This window comes from Tripterygium wilfordii, chromosome 5, assembly GCF_013401445.1.
Source record: "Tripterygium wilfordii isolate XIE 37 chromosome 5, ASM1340144v1, whole genome shotgun sequence".
NCBI classification, from domain to species: Eukaryota; Viridiplantae; Streptophyta; class Magnoliopsida; order Celastrales; family Celastraceae; genus Tripterygium; species Tripterygium wilfordii.
The window spans coordinates 1,023,192-1,045,991 of record NC_052236.1 but is presented as its reverse complement, the minus strand read 5'-3'; the positions used below and the strand labels follow the sequence as shown (position 1 = coordinate 1,045,991).

At 36.4% G+C, this 22,800-nt stretch overlaps 2 protein-coding genes and 1 pseudogene across 3 annotated transcripts; 1 reads left to right on the top strand and 2 right to left on the bottom strand.

Annotated features, from left to right (window-relative positions):
- The first annotated feature begins 2,374 nt into the window (after nucleotides 1-2,374).
- LOC119999115 lies at nucleotides 2,375-4,875 on the top strand (annotated as a pseudogene).
- An 821-nt stretch (nucleotides 4,876-5,696) lies between these two features.
- Nucleotides 5,697-11,538, bottom strand: LOC119998401 (8-amino-7-oxononanoate synthase). Of its 2 annotated transcripts, none has more exons than XM_038845727.1 (11): nucleotides 11,177-11,538; nucleotides 10,647-10,789; nucleotides 10,462-10,569; nucleotides 9,792-10,030; nucleotides 9,651-9,692; nucleotides 8,877-8,964; nucleotides 7,800-7,933; nucleotides 7,127-7,215; nucleotides 6,443-6,593; nucleotides 6,291-6,359; nucleotides 5,697-6,093 (listed from the first exon to the last, which is right to left on the bottom strand). In XM_038845727.1, the coding sequence occupies exons 1-11, from the start codon at nucleotides 11,445-11,447 to the stop codon at nucleotides 5,967-5,969; spliced, it is 1,461 nt and encodes a 486-aa protein (XP_038701655.1). In that variant the 5' UTR covers nucleotides 11,448-11,538; the 3' UTR covers nucleotides 5,697-5,966. The 2 variants fall into 2 exon arrangements, with proteins under 2 accessions (XP_038701655.1, XP_038701656.1); XM_038845728.1 differs by having other exon boundaries at nucleotides 11,157-11,319.
- A 2,257-nt stretch (nucleotides 11,539-13,795) lies between these two features.
- Nucleotides 13,796-22,271, bottom strand: LOC119998086 (phytochrome-associated serine/threonine-protein phosphatase). Its single transcript, XM_038845295.1, has 10 exons — nucleotides 22,009-22,271; nucleotides 20,823-20,969; nucleotides 20,669-20,736; nucleotides 18,959-19,016; nucleotides 17,359-17,469; nucleotides 17,198-17,248; nucleotides 15,641-15,784; nucleotides 15,473-15,568; nucleotides 15,324-15,395; nucleotides 13,796-14,284 (listed from the first exon to the last, which is right to left on the bottom strand). Exons 1-10 carry the CDS (start codon nucleotides 22,087-22,089, stop codon nucleotides 14,201-14,203), a joined length of 912 nt encoding a protein of 303 aa, XP_038701223.1. The 5' UTR covers nucleotides 22,090-22,271; the 3' UTR covers nucleotides 13,796-14,200.
- Nucleotides 22,272-22,800: the final 529 nt, after the last annotated feature.

Below are 22,800 nucleotides of genomic sequence, written 5' to 3'. Positions count from 1 at the left end.
TACATGAAAAATACAACTTTACCCCCATACAAAAATATCCGACCCACATTAGTAATATCGTACCATACCGGCCGACTATTACACTACGCTCCCCTCTCACACAACTTCCCCTTTCCTCGGTGCTTTTAGCTACTAGATAATACTTATAATATGAGTCATTATTTAACAGTAGAGAGGAATAAAGAACTCTTTATATAGAGAAAGTAAGTGAGAAAATCGTGGCCATAAAATCAAGAAATCAAGTCAACAAAAGAGATTTTTTAGCCACTAAATCGGGCCCTATACCAGCATAAGACCATGTCAATCACATAATTTGTGATTTAACTAAAGACTAGGTTAGGGGGAGTCAGTCAACCATTAACCAACAAACATATGCAGACTCTCAATACTCACATTTCCTCCACACTGGTTCCCTCCAAATCCACGGCTAATGTCGCAACCTCGGGTAATGTTACATGTACCGTATCTACATCGCCCTCATGGATCATTGATTCTAGGGGTTATTTCTCATATTATTTTTGCTAATGGTACTTCTCGCCCTATTGTTGGTAAATCATCTCTTCATCAACATACTTATATTTTCCTACCTAATAATCTGTTTGTTAATTTTAAGTGTTGAGAAAATAGGAATTCTTATATAAAGGTCTAATGTAAGGATGTAAGATAAGAATCTGCATTTATACCATTGATTTGAAATATGCGGGATCCAAAGCAGTGAACCCCACTTGTCATTTCATTCATTCAAACCATTAAAAACAACTTTTATTTTACACCCTTACATTACATTAGACCCTTATGTGATAATTCCTCATATTATATATGTGTGTGTATATATATATATACAAAAATTCTTTTATGTGAACAAAAAATGTAAACTTAAAATGTGAACCATTCTTTTCACCATTGATGTGAAACATGTGAGTACCAAAACAGTAGTCCCCACTTGTTATTTAACTCATCCATACCCTTAAAAAGTGATTTACATTTTAAGTTCACACTTTTGGTTAACATAAGATAATTTATGATATATATATATGTGTGTGTGTGTATATATATTGTAATCAACCAACTTAGGAATGTAACTGTAGTGTTTTGTAGTAAAAATGACGGCATAATTGTGGTCTGTCGACTAATTGCCACTGGTTTTGTAGGCCCACGGCCAAGCGGGCTCATCGATCGAGGTCCGACAAACACAGTGATTGGTTTGCCGTTTTAGGTTAAAAAGGCCGGTCACATATTTACATGTCCGAACTCTAACATCGATTGTATTTCGGACGTACATAATTGATCAAATTCAGATTGGTTTAAATTTGAACAAGTAAATCAGACAATAAATTAATTTGGGCTAAGGTCCAGCCAAATAAATCGTTGTGTTTCACTGTTTTGGACATGAACCCGGTTTTAAACCAGACAAAATTGTTTTGTTTGGACTTAGATTTCGAACACATAACTTATGTCCAAACTTGATTTAATTCGAGTAGAACAAATTCGATCATCCGAACCAAACATAATTTTGCCTTCCTACCGGGGAGGGGGTGATGTTTTGTACTCTCTTCCTAGGATAATCACCATGAAACCATAATTTCTTTGAATATAACACAATATCACAACACTATGTTTTTCAAAAATTGAAATAAATATCAAGGCAAATCACTTGAGAATATATTTGATTTCATTATGGATTTCATCAACAGTTTAAAATGAATCTTTTAGCACATTTAGGGGCTTTGAACACTCTCAAAGTCACATATATGTTGTTCTTTTTTTACTAAAATGCTGAGGATCTTCACATTTTTTTGTCTCAATTATCTCAAATGTTGAAATAGACACATATGATTTATGAAAAATTATACCCCGCATGATTTATATGAAATCATGTTCATTTATTTTAACATTTGGGATAAATGAAACAAAAAACCACTTGTATCCGTAAGACAACTGTTTTATTTAATATTTAGGTTTTATAATTGATATTTATCCAAAATAAATTCTGAATTTTTTTTTGAAAACAGATAAAAGAACAAAAATATCTAATCATGTGTCCATCAAACCCCCAAAAAAAGTGAATCCACCAATCCATCAAATCAAGTAATTCATCATTAGTAATGTCGAGATTGGTAAAATGTACAATGTGTGTAATCTTTTAGCCATGTGACCCTCCTCACTCACATCCATTGCATACTCTCTCTCACGCACTTTCCTCAGCTGCCAGCGACAGCACAAGCCATCAGTACCTACTCACCACACTCAGCTTTCATCACTTCTCGCCACTGCCACTACCCCACAAAAAAAAAAAGGCATTGCCTTTCTATATAACTACCAATACCCACAAACAGTTTCTTTGAAATTTTGGTTTTTGGGGAGAAAATCAATCATGGGTTCTTGCTGCTTTGACAAGAATGTGGTTGTTTTGTGTGGGAAGAGGAAGCTGAGGAGCTTGTTTTGGAGGGTTAAAGCAGAGATTAGGAGACAAGTGAAGGGTAATAGGAGGTCCAAGCAGAGGTTCAGCTTTCACTATGATCCGCTAAGTTATTCTCTCAACTTTGATAATGGAAACTTTGGGTTCTTCTGCTGCTGATGCTGGCCAAAAACCAGAGAAAACAGAGGAATTGTAGCCGTAGAAGAAGAAGAAGAAGAAGATGATGAAGATAGGAGTAGAAGAATCAGTTTGGTTGCCTTTTTTGCAAGAAACTAGTGTAATTAACCACTGAAATGCAAAATACCCCTCCATTTTAGAGCTGTTGATTCACATAAACAAGTGAAATTTGGAATGTGTGTCATCTGGGTCTAACGTGAAGTGGGATTTCAAGGTTTTTGCTCATAAGTCAATTTTGTTGCTGTTTTTGCATTCTTCCCTTTGGTTGTGTTTTGAATGTGCAATGCGGACAACAACTGGTCGATGACTGAGATGGACCACGGTAACTCTTAGTTCAAGTAGGAGATCGTCATTTCAAGTCTCATTGGTGTTTCTATTATCGCAATTTGCAAAATGAACCTTTGCTCAGCTCAACCTGTGCCAATGTTATCTTATATAGTGCGTTATCTTCTCGCATTAGGTCTCGATTCAGATCTCAACTAATCCATAGAGTTGCGGGGTCTTCCATGTACTCTAGGATTTATCAATCAACTATCCGATGAACAACTGGGTGAATTCTACGTTACCCAAAAAAAAATGCAATGCGGACAAATTGAGTCAGTTCAGGTTTCCTTTACTTTGAGTTGTCCATTTTGTTGCTCAATTCGCTTTCACAATCACACGGTAGTATATATGGTGGTGGTCCAGCCAAGTTTGACTACTTAAGTTTGCTTCCAATGTTTTACAGTTGAACCCCCAATTATTCTTTACCTGAAAGTCACCCACATTCGAGGCTGAATGGAACAGGTGAATCTATTGTCAACATCTTCTTCTGCTCTCCATTGAATTTCTGCCAAAACCCATTTTCTCAACTAACTAAGGTCGCTGTTGCTGTAAGAAACTAGTTAATATCTTGGTGCTCGTGAGTATAGAGTTGGGAGGAGTTCTAATATTTTAGCTACAATAGATCATTGGTTGAGATGGTGAATTTGACCGTGATAATTCTTAGCGCGAGCGGAAGGTCGCGAATTCAATCATATGTTTTTCCATTATTACAAATTACGAGATTAGTTCTTGCTAAGCTTAACGTGTGTGAATATCACCCTCGTGAATGCATACACCATGTGATGTTGTCATGCAATGGCCTTTGGACTTTTCTTGCCTACTTGGCCCCTCTGTGTTATTAACTTCTCATCCTTTTTTGTATGGTTGAAAACCAATTTGTGCTTAAGGCTGCTAGCAATTCTGTGGATACTTGGTGATTTATTCAAAGGAAATCTTTTTCCATCACAATTCGGTATGCACAAGTGTCCAATTCAATATTCAAATCTTCTCTCTTCCAAGTTCGAAACAACAGATTGTGCCAAATCAAACCTCATTACGTCTCGTACACTTGTCAGTTGTCACAATGACAAGAACAATAATCCTACGCTTTCCCATCACAGTCAGACACAACACCACACACACTAGATATCCAGTCATCTCGCCATCTGAGCACACCCTTTAGCTCCAAACCCTCTTGGCCTCCTCTCGGCCCTTCATCCGCGGCGAGCTCAAGTTTGATCAACAAGAATCTGCCCTCTTTGGTGGCTGTTTTTGGGGTCTGTTGGTGCGGGTGAGTGCTGGCACAAGCACGGGAGTATTCTCGAACACCTTGTGGACATCTACAAAATTTTGAAATTGGGAAGGTACAGGACTCTGTTTGCCTCTGCGGCTCTGCGGGACGAGATGTGGTTCACATTCATGTGGGTGCTGCTGCAGAGAGACTGATCCACTTGTTCTGCATTGTACCTCGGCAACCCTTGATCCATGACAATATATTGTTTCAATACACCGATTCCGAACTCCTCGACCATCTCAAGTAATCAGAGACGTCGCTGAAGAATGCAAAAGAGAAGGGTTTGTTTAATGGGAAAGAATTTGGTAATCTCTTGCCTGCTAGTGGAAATTACCCTAAAGCACATCAAGACCAATGAAGATATGCTAGTTACACGAAGAATTGCAACTGTTTTTCTCTTGATGACCATGGCAGATTTCAGTGACCAGTTGTTTGACAACTCTGTTTGGCAGGCTTGAATTCTAGGGAAAAACAACCATGATGGGAGGTGGTATTGCTGTTAATGTCAACAGAGATGAGGATACAGATCTTATGGTGCCACCAGTGTTTGAGTATTGCACATGGGTTTTGGATGCAGGAGAGCAGATATGTCTAAGAGAGGGTTGGATGGAGCAGAGGAGTGTTGGGAGAAACTAAGACCAATTCAAATGTATCAAGCACGGAACAAATTATTCTCTCTGTGAAGTTGGTGTGCAAATCGAATAATAACAACACAGAATTTTTAACGTGGAAAACCTTCCCGGTGTGTGAAGGAAAAACCACGGGACTTAATATCCTGCATTGGGTTGACATGACCCAACTGAGTGATAACTGTGATATATAAATAATGGTGCAAGACCTCTCATACAATGATGCATTTTATGAGCATAAGAACCAATTCGGTCCCTTTTTTAACGACTAGATAATTAGCTATATTAATGTCACTAAGAAACTTATCATTGTAGTGTTTATAGGGAATACATATAGATATACATACAAAAATAATAATTAAATAGCTGTTACTATTAATCTAGTCCTTCATTTTTCAAGTCTCTCCTATATGACATGAATTGAATAACATAAATGATCTGAATCACAGGCACTAATGTTCATCACTGCATTACATGGATAATACATATTCCAATTCACCGGGCCTAATTCTAATTTTTTTGTTCCGAAGCAAAGATATTTACGAGGTGATTCGTCCTATTCATAACCAATAAGTACTGAATTCTCTCTCAGATAGATCCTGAAAGCAGGAGGGCTGGGATGCCAACATGCATCTATTATTGAATTCACTCGACTCAATAGTACCCATTATTGGAACATCCAGTGCCAAAATCACTGAATGGGTAAGTTGCCAATCCCTAAAACGGACTATGTAATGTACTTTATCTATTGGGTTACGGGCGGGTATAGGTTTCCATTGTATCAATCTAAAGTCTAGACCAATCACAGGCACTGATGTTCATCAGTGCATTACCTGTTCAGCAAGCTATGTCTGTCCACAATGTGTATTGAACCAATTCCTTGTGAAAATTAAAGTAGAAATAGTGCTTTTCTTTTTTTGTATGGCTTACAAAGTAGTAAAACCATTAAAACCATCAATGAAACAAAAATACTAATCCCCAGTAGTAGAACTATTCAGGTACTTGGGAAAGTTGGACGATCCAAATATCCATGGTTCACATGGGTAAAGGCTCGTCATTCCTCTTCGTATTCCCAATTACAGTGCCACAGAGCTCCTTATTACTGTAATAAAAAATAATGAATGCTGCTAAAGTGAATTATCACCTACAGTTTAGCATGCCCCTTTGAATTGCGGATGCTGATATCCTGAAACTTGATGCAATGGGAGAGTGCAGTGGTCAGTTTCCTCACATCCTCTGCAGTATGTGCTGCGCTTAGTGTCACCCGTAACCTAACAAAATCGGAAGTGAAAAACGTTTGAGAACCCTATTCCCCCTCACTGATAAGAAGTTTTGGTCAAGTGAGCATGAGAAACAAACTACTGCCATTGAAATTAACGAGCAACGGTGAAATGTCTAAAACTGTCCGCATATATGTATACTTAGGGGAAATAAATGCAGAGGGTTTCATGAAGAATATTAAGCAAACCTGCACGAGTTGGGAGGCACTGTTGGCGGCCTAATTGCAGTCACATGAAAACCGGATATTAACAGATGCCTGATTCATGGTAACTAGCAGTAAGAACAAATGATCATAATGTGTGTGTGTGTGTGTCTGTGAGGGGGAGAGAGAGAGGAAACCTGCTGGCTTCCAGCGCTTTCTCTTCATTTCCTATAATAAGGGAAATTACATGACTTGTCACAGAGATTCCAGTGAGAGTACGGAATTCTTGAACTCTGTTCCAAATTGCTCTTCTACGCCATGCCTCCTTTCTCGCCACAGTAACGGCAGCTGCCAGGTTATAGAGCTCATATTGACAACTGCTATTTGACTAAGCAAATAATAAAATTGAAAGACAATTTCATCATCTACAAAGTTGTTCATTACAGATAAGAAACGATGGAGAGATGAGTAACATGTCCAAGGATGATAGGTGCATGTGGAATGTGGATACCCTTTCCAAGTGAAATTAAAAATATTCCCCTTAAAACTACTTTCCCAGTGTTTTCCATGGAGAATTCCCTACAAGGGGGGAAGTTATATTCATTAACCTAATAAAATTCTTAGAATCTGGACTTGCATAAAAAAACAACTGGTCTACACCCCAGCTTAACCAATTTTGAATAACCATATACTTTCATGGCCTGCCCTACAGATACACAGGGAGACTGCACATGTAACTCATCCTCGTAAATGGAAAGGAACCAAATTAAAGTGGTAAGTACCAAAATGAATAGTATTATCGTATACTATATCAAGTCATCACTTAAACGAAGTTCCTGTGCGTTCTTAAATCACAAGGGGGAGAGAGTTCCATGGATTACCATGGGCAGCAGCAGCGATGGGGACTGGTGCAGAAGTTGAAAATATAAAGGAGCGACCCCTTGATTGTATGAATTGTTTCCACCTTTTGCTGTTCATATTTCATTTAGAAAATGGTATCAATAGTTGTTTTCATATATCACATGACCAGGGAAACCCAGTCCCTGGAGGCCATAAAGTAACGACCAATAAGGAATCTCCTAAGAAGTTAAAACATAGGTCAGCAAACCAATGAAATGAGAGAATTTATCAATTTTGAGTTTTGACAACCAAAGGAAGTGCAAGTTCACATCAGTGAAGAGGGAGTATCAATGATATTCTAACAGTAATGAAAAGGAACTATCAATGCAATTCTAATTACTAAATTATATATTGACATTAAAACGAATTACTGTTTCAAATATAAACATAAAAGATGTGTATCAAGCTAGAATAAAGAAAATTTTGGAAGGAGATTATTGAAAAAAAGGTACTATCTCTTGGAAATATGTTTTGGTATTGAGCCCTAGGAAGTCTATGTGAGCCTAAAGCTTTTCTTTGTTGTGCTGTTCTCTTGGTTTCTAAAAATACCGCAGCCACAATAAGGAGGCTTGCCTCATGCTTTTTGCCAGATCTATTGGTTAATTTCTTTGCTAATCCAACAGTACTACAAGGGAAAAGCACACACTAAGCTACCTGCAAGCTATAAATCCACCATGGCAGCCTGCAGCCTTGCTCAGAGTGCCAACGCATATATCAACATCTTTTTCGCAGTTGAACTCTTCAGCCACTCCACCTCCATTTTCTCCACACACAAATGTCCCATGAGCCTGGAAACTCAACAAGTCGTAGTTTCATCATCATTTATAGAATATTCTTAAATAAATAAAGGTGAAGGGAAAGAAAATATTGCTTGTAGATGCTCTTGTTTTAGTTAATAATGCACCATCAAAATTTAGTTCAAAGTTTGAAACATTGAGGCACACTCAGACTAAAAAGCACCAGAACCACACTAAATGAAGAAAGATTATCATGAACCAGTTTAAATAACAGATTCAAGAGATACTTACTTTGCTTGAAGTTAATGTACTACTCACTGATTTAGAGCCATTTTGACATAATATAGAAGTGCATATGGTGTCTCGTATGACTGTAAAATGCTCCAAGGGTTAAGGAAAGTTCTATAGGTCTGTTATATCTCCAAATGTTTTATGGCATGGAATGCAGTGCTACAATTTAAAACAACAAAGATTTTTATGGTGGTTGTATGTGGTAATGCAAGGAACAATGGGATATTTAATAAACATTTTATTCAAGTTAGAGATGGTTCCAACTGAAGAAAAAGTAATAGAAAATCACGTAAGATGGTATGGTCATGTACAACAAGGAGAGGCTGGCGCTTTCATGCTGAAAGTAAAGAAAAATCAAGCAGGATATTATAACAAAAGAAGCGAAGACTCTGAAGAAGACACGGGTGGAAGTAACAAAGAAGGATGTGGACACAAAAGAACATGTAAACAGATTAGATAAAGTAGCAAAAGAGATTAGGCATTGTTGATGATGAGGATAGAGTTTGACAAGTATGTAAGGACATACTAGGAAAGTTGGAAAGCTTTTGTGCCAAATGTACACTTCACGACCTCTATTTTGACTTAGATATTTAGGCGAAACTAGAATAATTTAACTCAAGTCTTTGTACAGGCTTCACAAGGGCAAGACGATTACAGATCACATTTACAAGCAATTAACATCTTAACTTCCACGAAAACTCACATCATCAATGACTAACAAAAAGCCGTGCCTCTGCCTGAGCTTCACAAGCTCACCCATTGGCGCAAAGTCCCCATCCATACTAAAAAGACTGAGACAAAAACAGAAATAAGTCATTGATTGAGAAGAGACATGGGCCTTCATTCATATTTCACACACTCGCACATGTGACACATGAGTAGTAACACATTGCATTTTCATAGCGTCTCTATCAACAGTTGATATGAAAATAATATTTTAAGACCACTTCCTGGCTATGTGAAGCAAGAGCACAAGCATCCCATGGAGAGCCAAAGGTCACTGGTTCTCACAGAAAAAGTAATAACTATTTTGTATGTTGACATTTTTTCCTTTTAAACGAGGGCTCGGGGCATCAGAGGAGAGAGATTGTACTGGAGCCTTTTAATATTGATCATAAATTTAATGTGAAAGATGTGTGACAAAAGCTAAATAAAGGCTAAAATACAGGGCAAAATACAGAGCGTGTCTTGCCAAGACTGTCTTGTGGCATCATCTGGCATGAGGATATAATAAATTAATGTTCCAGTTATAGGTCATGTTAAATCTATCCTGCATAACTAGTTCAACATACAGCTACGTCCACTAGGTTTACCTATGGGCTCAAAAAGAAGAAGCGAAAAATTTGAATCCTTACTACAACGATACAAGTAATAAACTGTGGCTTTCAGGTTTTCATTATTTTCCTTGTATTTCTCGGACTACTGGAGCAAGAAAAGAAAATTACTGAAAGTATCAGTTAAGGTTGGCATGACTAACCTATCAGTCACAACAACTTTCTTCTTCAGTGTGCAGCTTGATCTGTCAAAACATATTAACCACTCATAAATACTAGGAAGTAAGCATGCAATGAACTTAAACAGTCGCACAAAAAGTTAATGATGGAAGGTTAAAACCTACAACAACAAATTTAGGTGAGACATGTCACAATGTCTATACACATATGTCACTACGGTTTGCTGCCGTTCGGCCAGACGAATGCCATCAATTATTGAAGCATGATTCAGAGCATCAGAAAATATGGCAATCTTTTCATTCTTTGAGGGTTTTCCAACTACAGCCATGAGCGAGGCAACATTTCCAATTGCTACCATCACGGCCATATTGGCAGCAAACCCTGTAGGACACAGAAGACAATCCTAGAGCATAAATTAAGAACAATGCATCAGTCAATTGATAACCCCAAGGGGAAGTAGATTAATACAATGCATAATCCTTTTAGAAACAAATGCAATTCTTTAGTCTCTACATATTTCACTAAACCAATCCACGTTTTTGTAATTCATCTTTGCCAAATGAAATTAACGTCATTAATATTACCCTGGTAACGAAAAGGATTATTAGTCTTCATTTTCCTTGGTATTATCATTAGCTAAATTGTTTCAAAAATGTTTGTCCCATGTGTTATAGGATTTAGAGAATGATAATTGAAAAATAGTTTCTCCCTCCGGCCCTTGTCAATTTATCATGTTCACTATGTATAGTCATGTTCTGCTGTTCCAATGCAAAACGTTTGAATACATCTATTCTCAAGTAAACAGAAGAAACACCAAAATAATGTGTCTTATACCTCCTTCTTCTTTAAGTCCGCCAAGCTTGACTCTAGTAAGCCATGGTAATTAGTGTATCCACAAATTAAAGCAGAACCCCTTGGACCCATTCCATATTCTTGGGCAGCCTAATTTTAGAGAAAAAGTTACAGATGATTCAGCATACCAGTAAAATACATCACAAAATAATCAATAATCATGCAACCTTTGCGGCAGCCCTTCCAATAGTGGGATGCGAACTCAAGCCCAAATAATCATTCCCAGAGAATAGGAGAAGCTTCTTGGACTGCTCCAGCTGTCCCGCAACAGTATCATCTTCTACTCCATCTCTACCTACAGTGTCATCTCCTGTACAAAAGTGAAACTCGTTACATCTAAAAGTTAAAAGAGAACAGGGGTATAATATCTCTAGTAGCAAAGACAGTGAGGGTCCCTCAATGAATCCAACATCAAGAAGACTATAGATACATTGGATTTTTTCTTTTCTCTTTGTAAACGTCGGGTTTGGAGGAGATAACGAGTCAACTAGAGGGAAATTTCCAAAAACAAGTTGCGACCTTGATTCTTCATTACCAAGTCATTGCTTCAACGTATCATAAGCAGATAAAAAAAACACAACCAACACCAATAATCTCTTCTTATATTTTTCCCAAAAGAAAAGATGAAGTATATTCCAAAACGAACAATGGCAACAACAACAACTATGTGCACGTACGTAATCCAATTAGAATGTACCGGAACTGGGAACGTCGTGGAGCCATTTCTGAAACGTGGTCTCTGACATATAAACCTCCACAGATGAGCGATCCCATTTACGAATATTGTCGAACACCTGGTAGTCTTCAATGGAGATTGAAGCGTTTTGCTTTCCACTAACAGTGGCAGTTGGTTTTTCTCGTCGAAGCTTAGAGGAGAGGCAAATGGGTCTAAGAGATCGGAGGAGTTTGAGAGATTGGAGCCTCGAAAGTGCCGCCTCCACCCACAGGTCCCATTGGGTATTCTCCATTTGCGAATACCAAAGCCGTTGGGAGGGAGAAGTGTTGTTGAGACTTGAAAGGGAGAAGTGTTTTGTAGGCTAGTAAAGTAGTAATGCTGCCAGCGGCTAGTCCAAGTCGGGTGAGAGGGGGCTGCTGTAAATTTCTTACAGCAGCCCCTACTGTCCAATAATAGGACTCAAAAATCTTCTAAAAATTTTAAAAAAATTATATTTATATTTTGATCTTATGAATCTAATAATATAATTTTTCACGAAATAAAAATCAAATTCAATAAAAAGTGTGACAATTATGAACCATTTAGTATAAATAAAAAAATATTACATATATTTTTCATGTTAAATTTGATTTTTGTTTCAAATAAACATTGTGTCACTAGATTCGTAAAACCAATCAAAGTATAAATATAATTTTTAAAAATTAAAATAAAAATTTTGAGGCCTCCAAAAAGAATTTACATCGTGCTTTGCTGTTATTGCAGAGCCCCGACACCTGTCCAATTCCAATTAACGGGTGATTGGGACAGCAATGTCAAGTACTCATAATTAGGAGTTTTTATTCCGAATATAGCAATTTCATACAATTTTTTTAGGAAAAAAGAGGGCTGTAATTATTTCCAAATCCCTCCAAATTATTTATTTTTTACATTATTAGGAGTTGGAATTTAGTGTTACACTACTTTGGTACATCATTTGATTTTTTCAAAAAGTTACAAACTCTAACCTAAATAACCAAATGAGTAACTATTTTTCAAATCCATTTTAAAAAGCCCATTACGGGCTTCTCTTCTACGACATCTTCGGTAGACCTCTCAAGTACAGCAACAAGCCTCGTGATGGTTTGTTCGATTATGTACTTTTCAATTTAAAAAATGACGAGTAATGTCATTGTAAAAAACACACTAAAATGATATATTGGCAATAAATTGTATGAGTACTATATTAGGAATAAAAATTGAAGGAATGCTTATATTGGGGAAAAAAAGAGAGGCAATTTATGGTTGTTTTTTGAAGTATGAGTTTTCCTTTTTTTTAAATAAAATTCTTTGAGAGCTTTTTTTTCTTTTTTTTTTTGGAAAATATCATTTCATAAATGATGATAATGTTAGGATATTTAACCAACACGACACAAGAATATACGTGAAAAACTCTAAAATTAAAGAAAATTAAAATAGAAAAGTGTATCAACATCTCACAAGAATATACATGGAAAACTACAAGGTCGGAGAAAAAAATCACGGGTGTTGTTAGAGACAATTGAGAGAGTTTCACTATGTAGAAAATTTGTACAATTAATAATTTTCTCTCACTAAAAAACTCAAGACTACCCAAGAGATTATCATAAACTTCAATATAACCTATATCTCTAACACCCTACATCTTCAATCTCTTGAATCTCTTACAATCTCACACCTACTCCAACTAACACCTTACCCTACCTCTTGAATCTCTTACAGTCTCACACCTAGTCTACCTACCCCACAAGAACTCCTCCGGGTGATAACTCCACCACACCAAGAACTCTACCCGATAACAACAGCATCGCCTCTGGCCAGTATCTCCATCATGAGCTTCACCACTCATGCATGAACTCCGCCTATGAGAGCTATACCTGGCACACTACTTTCCCGTGCATCACAACACTGATGCACCACTCCTGCGCCACTACTCCTTCACGGTGCTTCACACAGTCAGCAGTGGTACTGCAAAACCAGCACACTTAACACACGCTTCACATCTAAACCACGTAATCCAAGAAAGAGTCAACAATTCGTTAAACAACTTTCTTTAATTGTTAAACAACTTTCTTTTCCCCACACCACACGCCAGTTGTGGTATTCATTAACCCTTTCTTCTTCAAGTGGGTCCCATGTTTTCTTGTCCTCTCTCTTCAATCGTTGAGAATTGTACATAGTGTTCTGCAGTGCCGCCTCAGGTGGAATTGCCGTCAACTCCCTTAGACAAACTGATACGCAAGCATGATAACTTATATATGCTGTTTTATATCTCCATGAATCTAGAAACGTTTCTTTGCATTGTATCATTTGTATCATTTTATAATAGGACTCCTTCCGAGCGCGGTTTCTATATACTATTATCTAAAAATAATCAAGAAATTAATTTTTTTTTTTTGATCAAATACTAACAGAGAATGCAGAAAACTGGTAAAATCCAGCTATGGTGGGAAACATAAAAAAAAAAAAAAAAAACAACACAAAATGCTGTTAAGTGAGAGTAAATAAATTTAACCTCTCATATCCATGTGTAATTGCTAACCCACCCACAAAATAACATATAACTTGTTTTCCGCAGATATGTCGTGGTTGGAAAAAAGTTGAACTGTACCAGTAAACCTGAACTGCAAGAACTATTTTAACACTTCCAAAAAAAAAAAGAAAAAACAAAAGAAATTCTGGAATGTAAAACATGTAGCAATGGAGGATAGTTGGAAAAGTAAAAAAATTACACTAATACACAACCCACGAATTAAAAAAGCATGTTGAAGGAAGAACATACCAGTAAGAAAAGAAAAGAAAAGAAAAAAACTAATCGATAAATATGCAAGTTAACATATTGCAACCATCATACACGACCCACAACCGGAACGCAGCCTGGACTTTACAGAAAAAATTTCCCACCATCTCTTCCTCCTGCAAACAATGAAGTTTAAGATCTATCCAATCTTTCTCATTACTTCTTTCCTTAAAAGCCAGCCACAGTAATAGGGTGATTTTACAATTGATCCAGACGATGGCTCCCGCAGATCATAAGAAGTATGGCACCCCTGACCTCGGCCCTCGCATCTGGTTGTTCTCCTCTGTTTCAGTAAAAAACTTCACTTCCCTCTCCTGAAGAAATCACGGGTATTATTAACATCCATGAAGAAATGTAGTCCTAGATTTGTCTCGTGTCCCTCCCATTAGGTCACATTCACAAAATTCTAAGGGTAAATGAGACAGGAGAGTCTAATTCAATCAGAAAAACAGATATTATACAACAGAGGCAAATAACAACTTCCGAAAGCAAGAGAAGAACAAAAAAGAAAAGTAAAATTAATGGACTATGTCCATGCAATTCCCTACAGCTGTGAGAGGAGCCAAATATGGCTACCAAGAATACTGGGATCAAAGAAATCTCAGAATAGCGAGACTCCCAACTTTTTATGGTGAGATGACCCAGTGTTTACAATTCTTTATCCTCCTAAAACGCTCACTTTTATCCTTTGATATTTTCATCATTCACAGGCTTTTATTTTTCTTTTAGATTAAAAGCAGCAATGTGTAAATTAATCTCTCCCTCTGTGTGTAACTTATTTTGATACCTACTTTCCCAGAGTTCATACTAAAGGGTTAGTTTGGCATTGCTTGTGCTTATTGAAACTGCGTAAAGAAAACTAAATGCTATGAAAAGTGGGTAAAATGGCATTTGGTAAAATTTTCAGAAGCATCTATGACAAGCTATTTCTCCTTATCGTTAGAAGCTACCAGAAACAGCTAGGAGTCTGCTTTCAAAAGCTAGCTTCCATTTAATGTTTCAACATTTCGGTAATATCAATATGCAACTAGATCCCTGAAGATGGTGTAGTTGCATATTACCTAAACATTTAACGGTGTGCAATAAGCTCTTTTTAAAGTTTGCGGAACAAACTTTGATAAGATCTTTTGTAAGCTGCTTCCAATAAGCACAAGCAATGCCAAACTAGGCCTAAAAGTCTCAGAGTTCTGAAAGTCTCCAGCCACTAAAAAACTTGCATGGAATAATGACAAGGACACATTATAGACTTATAGTTGCTGATACATAAAAAAGGGCAGGACACCAAACTTGTAATTTTAGGCTCATTTGAAGGAGGAACAAAAAGGACACAATAGGAAACTTGTAATGTCTTACCATATTCTCATTGAAGCTCAATATAGAAGCTACATTCCCACAACGGTAACAGTAATTTGGCGCAGACCACACCTACAGAAGTTGAGTCATAAACTATGTCGTCAAAATTTAACGAATTAAACAGAAATATGACTAAGTTAAAGCCTCACAGTCACTAGGCCTTTATCTTGAAACATGTATTTAAGACCCTCTTGTACAAGTTGATGTGCTCTGCAAACTAGATCCAGATTGTTTATGTGGTTGAACTGCAAAGGGAAAACAGAATGGTAAGCTCAGCGGGATGATCTCCTTGTAAATTTGAGAAGAGATGGCACTACCTCAGAAGTAACTCTGGACCCAAACAGCCAACCTGCTCCACGTGGACTTACTGCCCATGTTTCAATATCTTCAGGATCACTCCACATGAGATCACAGAATGGCCCTTCATGTGGAATTTCACAATTCCTTTCAATTACCCTTATCTGCCAACAGAAGGGATGAGAGGATATGCAATATAATTCATGTTGAGTCAACCAGATAACAAAATGCCATGGCAACATTTAGTGACTCAACAGCAATAAAGGTAAAAAAAATCATGACCATAAAGCAATCAGCAAGACATAATGAACCATTTTTTTTATTGTGAAAGTGGGATGGGGCTACAAATCCCTACTCTTTAAGTATGGTGGTGAAGAGCTTGACCACTTAGACTAGCGGTGCTCCTCACAAAAAGTAAGCTAATTAAAGCCTAGATACCATCCCAGTCCACAAACCAAAGAAGTAACAGGATCCAGGGCCGGTCACCAATGGGGCTGGCCCAACTGCAGCAAGACCAGTGACATCAATTCAAACAAAGTAAAAGTTTGGCAGTCTTTAAATAATTGAAGGAATAAATGTTACCAATAACCAATGTTTGACATTGAAGCACCGGCCATTAAGTGGCCTCGACAAGAGTGGTCACAATCAATAAAGCTACTACGGTTTATAAGCAGATGGGCAAAGATGTTTTACATCAAGGAAAGTATCCAACAACTACTCTTTTAGGAGAGTATTCCTCAATGAGATTCTGAGATATTCTTATTTGTTTCCCATATTTTCATTAACGCTCAAAACACATAACTAGTTTTGTGTCTCAGCTTCCATTACTTCTTAAATTTCCCTTTCAACCGTAAAGGTATTCTTTCATCAATCCCTAAACAAAATAGCCAAATACCTAAAATGAATGCTGCTCGCGGCACCATTTACAGTGTGACATGAACAGCACCGATACTTCTTCCTTAATAGTTTATTCCCATATTACTCACATAAAAACCACAATTGCCCAAATAACCTTCTCTACCCTTTTACCAGGAAATTACCTAAACCTACCACCTTCATATTGTTCTGCATCGTAACTTTTTTGAATGGAATGAGATTTTACTGGAGCACCTAGATGTTGCAAAGTATGTCCTGCCTCATACAAAGTTTGCTCAATCTTCATTGAAGAATTTATGTATGAATTTATCATCAAGAAATCACAAACATGAACACTTGATCTAGTGGTAGAGTTGCTTCAACCGGAACATAGAGGTCATATGTTCAAAACCTTGAAACAGACTCTCACTGTGCAAGATAAAGGCTATGTACATCTTTTGCCCTTCTCCCAACCATGCCTCGACCACAAGAGCCTAGTGAGTTGTCTGTCTTCTTCTACTACTTTTACCTTTACCTCTTTTATCATCAAGAAATAAAAAAAATCCACAACCACAACAAATGACCAAACAACACAACATTTGCTGAGGTACGAGAATCAGAAAAGAGAACTAAACTATAAGCAAATATTTACTAGAAAGAACAATGTAAATCTCCAGTATCAAGCAACATTAAATAAATTAATGACAACTACAAATAAAAACCTGATCAATAGTCCGTATGTCAGGTGAAAGACCACCATGGACACAAAGCACCTGCAAAACTCAGAAGCAGACAAATATTTAAATTCAAGAGCAACAGAAAAATCAAACAAAGCAAAATCAGGGAAATATGACACACGAGAGAGAGAGAGAGAATGACTCACAGTTCCATCTATAATCGCGGACAGCGTAAGATAGTCAAAAACATCCGTACAATACCGCCATGCATTAGCATTTCCATACTTTCTCTGACACTCGTCATAGAAACCGTATACCTAAAAAAATTTACAAACAAACAAATAAACATTTTTTAAGCAGGATTGCAAGCATGAGAGCAGTATATTGATATTCAAAAAGTCTTCACATTTATTCTTCAGCATGTAACAACACAAAAACTTACACTGAAGATCCACTGAAAAATTTCGTTTAGACAAAAAATGAAGAAAATTCCATCACCAAACATTCCAGAGATAGTAGAGCTATTTTTGCACATATATTCCATTTCATTAAATTCCTCATTGCAACTTCCACAAGAATTCCAAGACTTTCTTTGAACTAAGAGTATAGTTCAACTAAAGCGAAAACATTAGGAATAGTGCTAGCCCATCCAGCATTCATTTGATTTGAAAAGGTCCATAACACAGAGTGCGTTGACCTCTATAAATCAATCAGTCTGAATTGCTTAAACGCACAAGCATGCATAGGTCTGGATTCTGGAATAATGAATAGCCTAAAAAATACAGGATGTAGACAACTGGTTTTCATTTCAAATAGCTTGGTCAAAATGATTGTAATATAGTATTATCAGAATTTCCCAAAAGTCAAATTCATAAACTAATTTAATTGGAAAACTGGTGTGCTCAAATAAAGCCGGACGAATGTGATAGCAATCACTAGCTGATCCCTTTTCCCCGTCAGGGCATTCAATGAAAATCCAGATATTAAGAAGGCAATTTCATAATCTCATTACATTAATAAATCACCAGTTTCCAAATTTTAATAGATGAAAATTTTAAAAGCAGAAACGAGCAAGATAGCAAGGGTGATGCAGAAAACCATTCATAGGTGAGTGCAAATGGTGCGTCCGGCAACATTGTGCTCTTCAAAAGGGACATGAAAATGAGATGGGAGAGGGCTTTCTTTGGCTGCAATCCAAAAGCTTCTTGATGAAAAGAAGAAAATTTTACAAATATATCCTCTATGCCACTGCAATACCGATAATATTCTAAAGACAGACGGTCGACTTAAATAATCGAGAAATGTCAAATACCCTTCAAAGGTTCCATATAGTGTGTTTTTCATTAACCACAAGCCTCAAAGTCAATAGTTCCAAGTATATTTCAAGGCAAAATAACAGAGGTTATCATCACAACAAGCCAAAGTAGAATGGTAGAGAGTCATAGAACAACATTTAACTTTTTTTTGAATGGAACAACATTTAAAATTTAAGAATCGAACTCAAATCATCAACATCAAACCCTTCGTGTCAAGCAATAGCAAACAACAAATAGAGAATGTCAAAAAAAAAAAGGCTAATTAACAAATCAAAAGCCACAAACATTATAGGCTTTTGGATAAGGACAAAGAAGTGGAAGATTTTAACTTCCCCATACATAACAATTTACAACACCGTGATTACTTGATGCCGTTTAAGAATGGTTTGAAGTGAGATCTGAATCTCTAACATGGTCCAATTCAAAACAAAACTTATTTCAAGCTAAATTTTCAAAGAACAATAATATGTAGAAATCTAGGGAAGCATACCTGAGTTAGTTGTCGGCTTTCATGATTTCCGCGTAAAAGAGTAATATTGGCAGGGTATCTACGAAATTACAAGGAGGAAAATATTCAGCATCACGACGAAACCAAAAATTACAAACAAAAAAAAGAGAGGCTAATATGGAAACAAACTAAAATGACAAAAAGAATCCCCACGTCGTGTAACCATGATTTAAGAGCATCCACATCAGATTACCTAAACATGAGTCTGTCTGTAAAATTTAGAGATTTTGTCAAAATAGAGCTCTGCATCAGATTACCTAGAGGTTCCCTATTTTACAGAATATGAACAGTAGTTCCCTACATCTAGAGAACCACTATTCACTTCCCTAAACATAAAATAATATTTTTTACTACTTTATTTTCTCATCTCTCCTCTCTCCTCATTTTTTCCCTCCTCTCTCTCCTCACTCCTTTCTTTCTCTCTCTTCTTTCTCTCTCATCTCTTTCTCTCTCCTCTCCTCACATTTTGACTCCTTTCTCTCTCCTCACTTTTTTTCTCTCTCTTCTTTCTCTCTCCTCAATTTTTTTTTCTAATTTTTAATAACATTAATTTATTATTTTAATTAATATATTGTTTTAAATGTAATTAATTTATTATTTTAAATAGAAGTAGTTTATATGAATAGAATAAATAAAGGAAAGAGAAATAAATATTATTTTAATACAATAGAGAATATGATAGGTAATCTGATGTAGTGTTGATTGGATAAGGAATCTGTAAAATAGGGGAAAGTGACATTTTGTCTGTATTTTAGGGAATCTGTTAAGAGAAACTGATGCAGATGCTCTAAAGGCATAGACTCTTTTTCACTAAATAATGTAGAAGGAAAATAGAAGTGCAGAAAAAAGTAGCAAAAAATAGACACTGTATTACACTACAAACCCTTAAATATACAAGGGAGAATGAGACTTTTCATTGAGTCCATAGACCAAAATGTTATGAATTGTACACTTTTATGGCCTATTCAAAGGTTATCCACCTAAGAAGCGCAAGATTAGCCCATACTACCATTTTCACAAAGAAAATAAACAAACAAACAACATCAATAACCAAATGCTGTTAATTGCCTAACCTTATTCAACAGCATCCTTCGGCCCATGCATAATTCAGCAATGAACTATAGCTCAAATAAACTTACATCGCTTATTGAACACAAATGACCATTTGATACTTTGGAGAAGTTGATAGACATGGCCTTCTAAGCCCATTTATGAATTTATTGTTAAACTAAGTGCGTATAATTACTCCATGTGAAAGAAGAAGAACAGCCATGAGTCCAAGATGTGCAAAGACTTACACAGCTGCATGAACCTCGAGTACTACTCTCCCAAAAACCAGCTTTCGACACACACACACACACAAAAAATATGTATATACTTCAATTCCACATTGCCAGAATTATTGAAGGTTGCATACATTCTTCAAGTATTATGTTTCACCAAAAATAAGAACCAGTAGTACATGATGGTGGCTTAACATGCACAAGATCCAAAAAAAGATGCAAAACCTAACCAACTCAACAGAGACCAACAAAAAAAGGTAGTTGCAGAGCCCACACAAATTCTTTATCAAATTTAAGACTATCTGCTGCGTCATTTTCTACTCGCAAAATCATACATCTAATAACCTAAGATTTGCACCCTAGCACGCATATAACCAACAGAAACTGCGGCATCTAGATGAAAGCATACCTTGCTTTCAGAAGCAAAAGAATGGTGAAAACTTCAAGACTATTGTAACCTCGATCAACAAAGTCACCCTACAATGATACCAGGATTGAGAATGACAATAAGATGATGTAACAAAATTTCACATAATTTTTGAATAAAAAAATATAGATTATACCATAAATATATAATTCGTCTCTGGTACATGACCTCCAGTCTGAAAGAGTTTCATTAAATCATGAAACTGGCCATGAATATCACCACAAACAGTGACCGGACTGTTGACAGGCTGTACATTGGACTCTTCAATAAGGATATCTTTCACCTGTAATAATTTGGATGCAATGGTGAGCAAATTTGACAAGCAACTATGGCCGGTACTTACCAAAAATCCACGTCTCAACAAGCCCGTAATCATAAAGGTGTTTCAATACCACATAATGACCTCCAGTCAATGCCAACAGTAAGCATCATTCAATAAGAATTTACTCCACAAATTCCCAAAATTGCATAAGTTCAAAAAGGAAAAAGAAAATAACAAAATAAGATTACCAACTATGCATTTTAACTGCAGGATGAATTAAAATTTTACAAAGCTACAAAATTACACATGTTATCCATGAAAATGTTAATAGATGTACGACTCCTGCCATGCAGCTTCAAGAAGATAAAGAACACAACAACTGCCATACACCTATTTAATATTGGTGTTCTAAGGATGCTCTGATATAGGATTGTGTCAACTCTAATGATGGTGAAATTACCTGGGATGTAGCTTTCATTAGGGATGCCATGAATTGGGAGTTGGTGTGAGCGCATTGTTATCATCTCTCTTGAATCAATTGGGACTCAGGCCACCAATCATAATTATTCTCTAACTCAAGTTCTTCTTCCTTTAAGCTAAATTCACTATGGTCACTTCAACTACAATTACTTTTAAGTTTTTATTTGGGATATTGAGGCCTTCATGAATAACATTGGAAGTTGAAATAATAAATACGTTGCATTCACAACACTTTCCTCAGCAGCCAAGAAAGAGTTCATAAATACAAGTTGCCAATTACACAATGCAAGGGATGACCACGGAGGCAAAGGTTGAAATAGAAGATTCAAACCCTAACCTTCGTTTCGGTTCTCAACATATAAAGGAAAAATAAAAAAGAACAAGCGCTATACAAGGATCCATAGTTCATACTTCATAGGGGCCAACTGCCAAGCCCTCGTCACAGCGTAAGCAAAGCAGGAGCAAACGCAGAAACCCTAATTTCTTCCACGTTATACATAATGTGTATGTAGAAACACTTGGAAAGTAAATAAAACGCAAGTCAAAAGCAGAGAAAACCCTAGAAATAAGGGAAGCATACGTATTCGCAGAGAAGCTGAAGCTCGTCCTCCAATAGATGCTGCCCTTCCTTCACCTTCGATATCCACTGATCCAAATCCATCTCCTCGATTTCGATTCCCCCTCTTCGTTGCTGGATTCAATCCTCTCCTCAGTTTCTGGTTAAACCCCAACGAGAAAAGGAAAAAAGAAAAGGAGATTACAAGAAAGAAAATTTGAATTGTGAAAAATACCAAGCAGGCGGCCAATCGGGAACAGATCTGGTCCTTATTCTTGTGTTCGGGGAAAAAAAAAGCTAAAAAATAAATAGCAAAATCAAATAATAAAAATACTTAAAACAAAGAATAAAAAATTTTGAGGTGGGCTAAAAAATCTCTATTCATTTACCAACTATTAACTAAATATTATTTAGACATATGCTACCCCTAATTTATAAGCCCATGAAAATGTCAATTACATCACTACCTCTGTTATCATGGAAGAAAGAAATCTCAAATCCAGATGATTCCAATGACGATTCACCGCACCACAATCATCGTTAGGTGTCTTAGATCTAGATATTTTTTAGATCTATGCCTATGAAGAAGAAGGATAAATATGAGATTATGTAATTTTTAATTTTTAAAATAAGTACTTATGTGAAAAAAAGACACTTGTGTGACAAATTGTTTTTTCTTTGACCTAAATGTCCAACATTGATAAAATGTATACTAATATATCATTTTTCGAAATTATAAAGGTTAAAAAAAACCCATGTTAATTATTTACTCAATAAATATCTGAATTTGTTTTGGATGAATGTCATGTGCCCAAG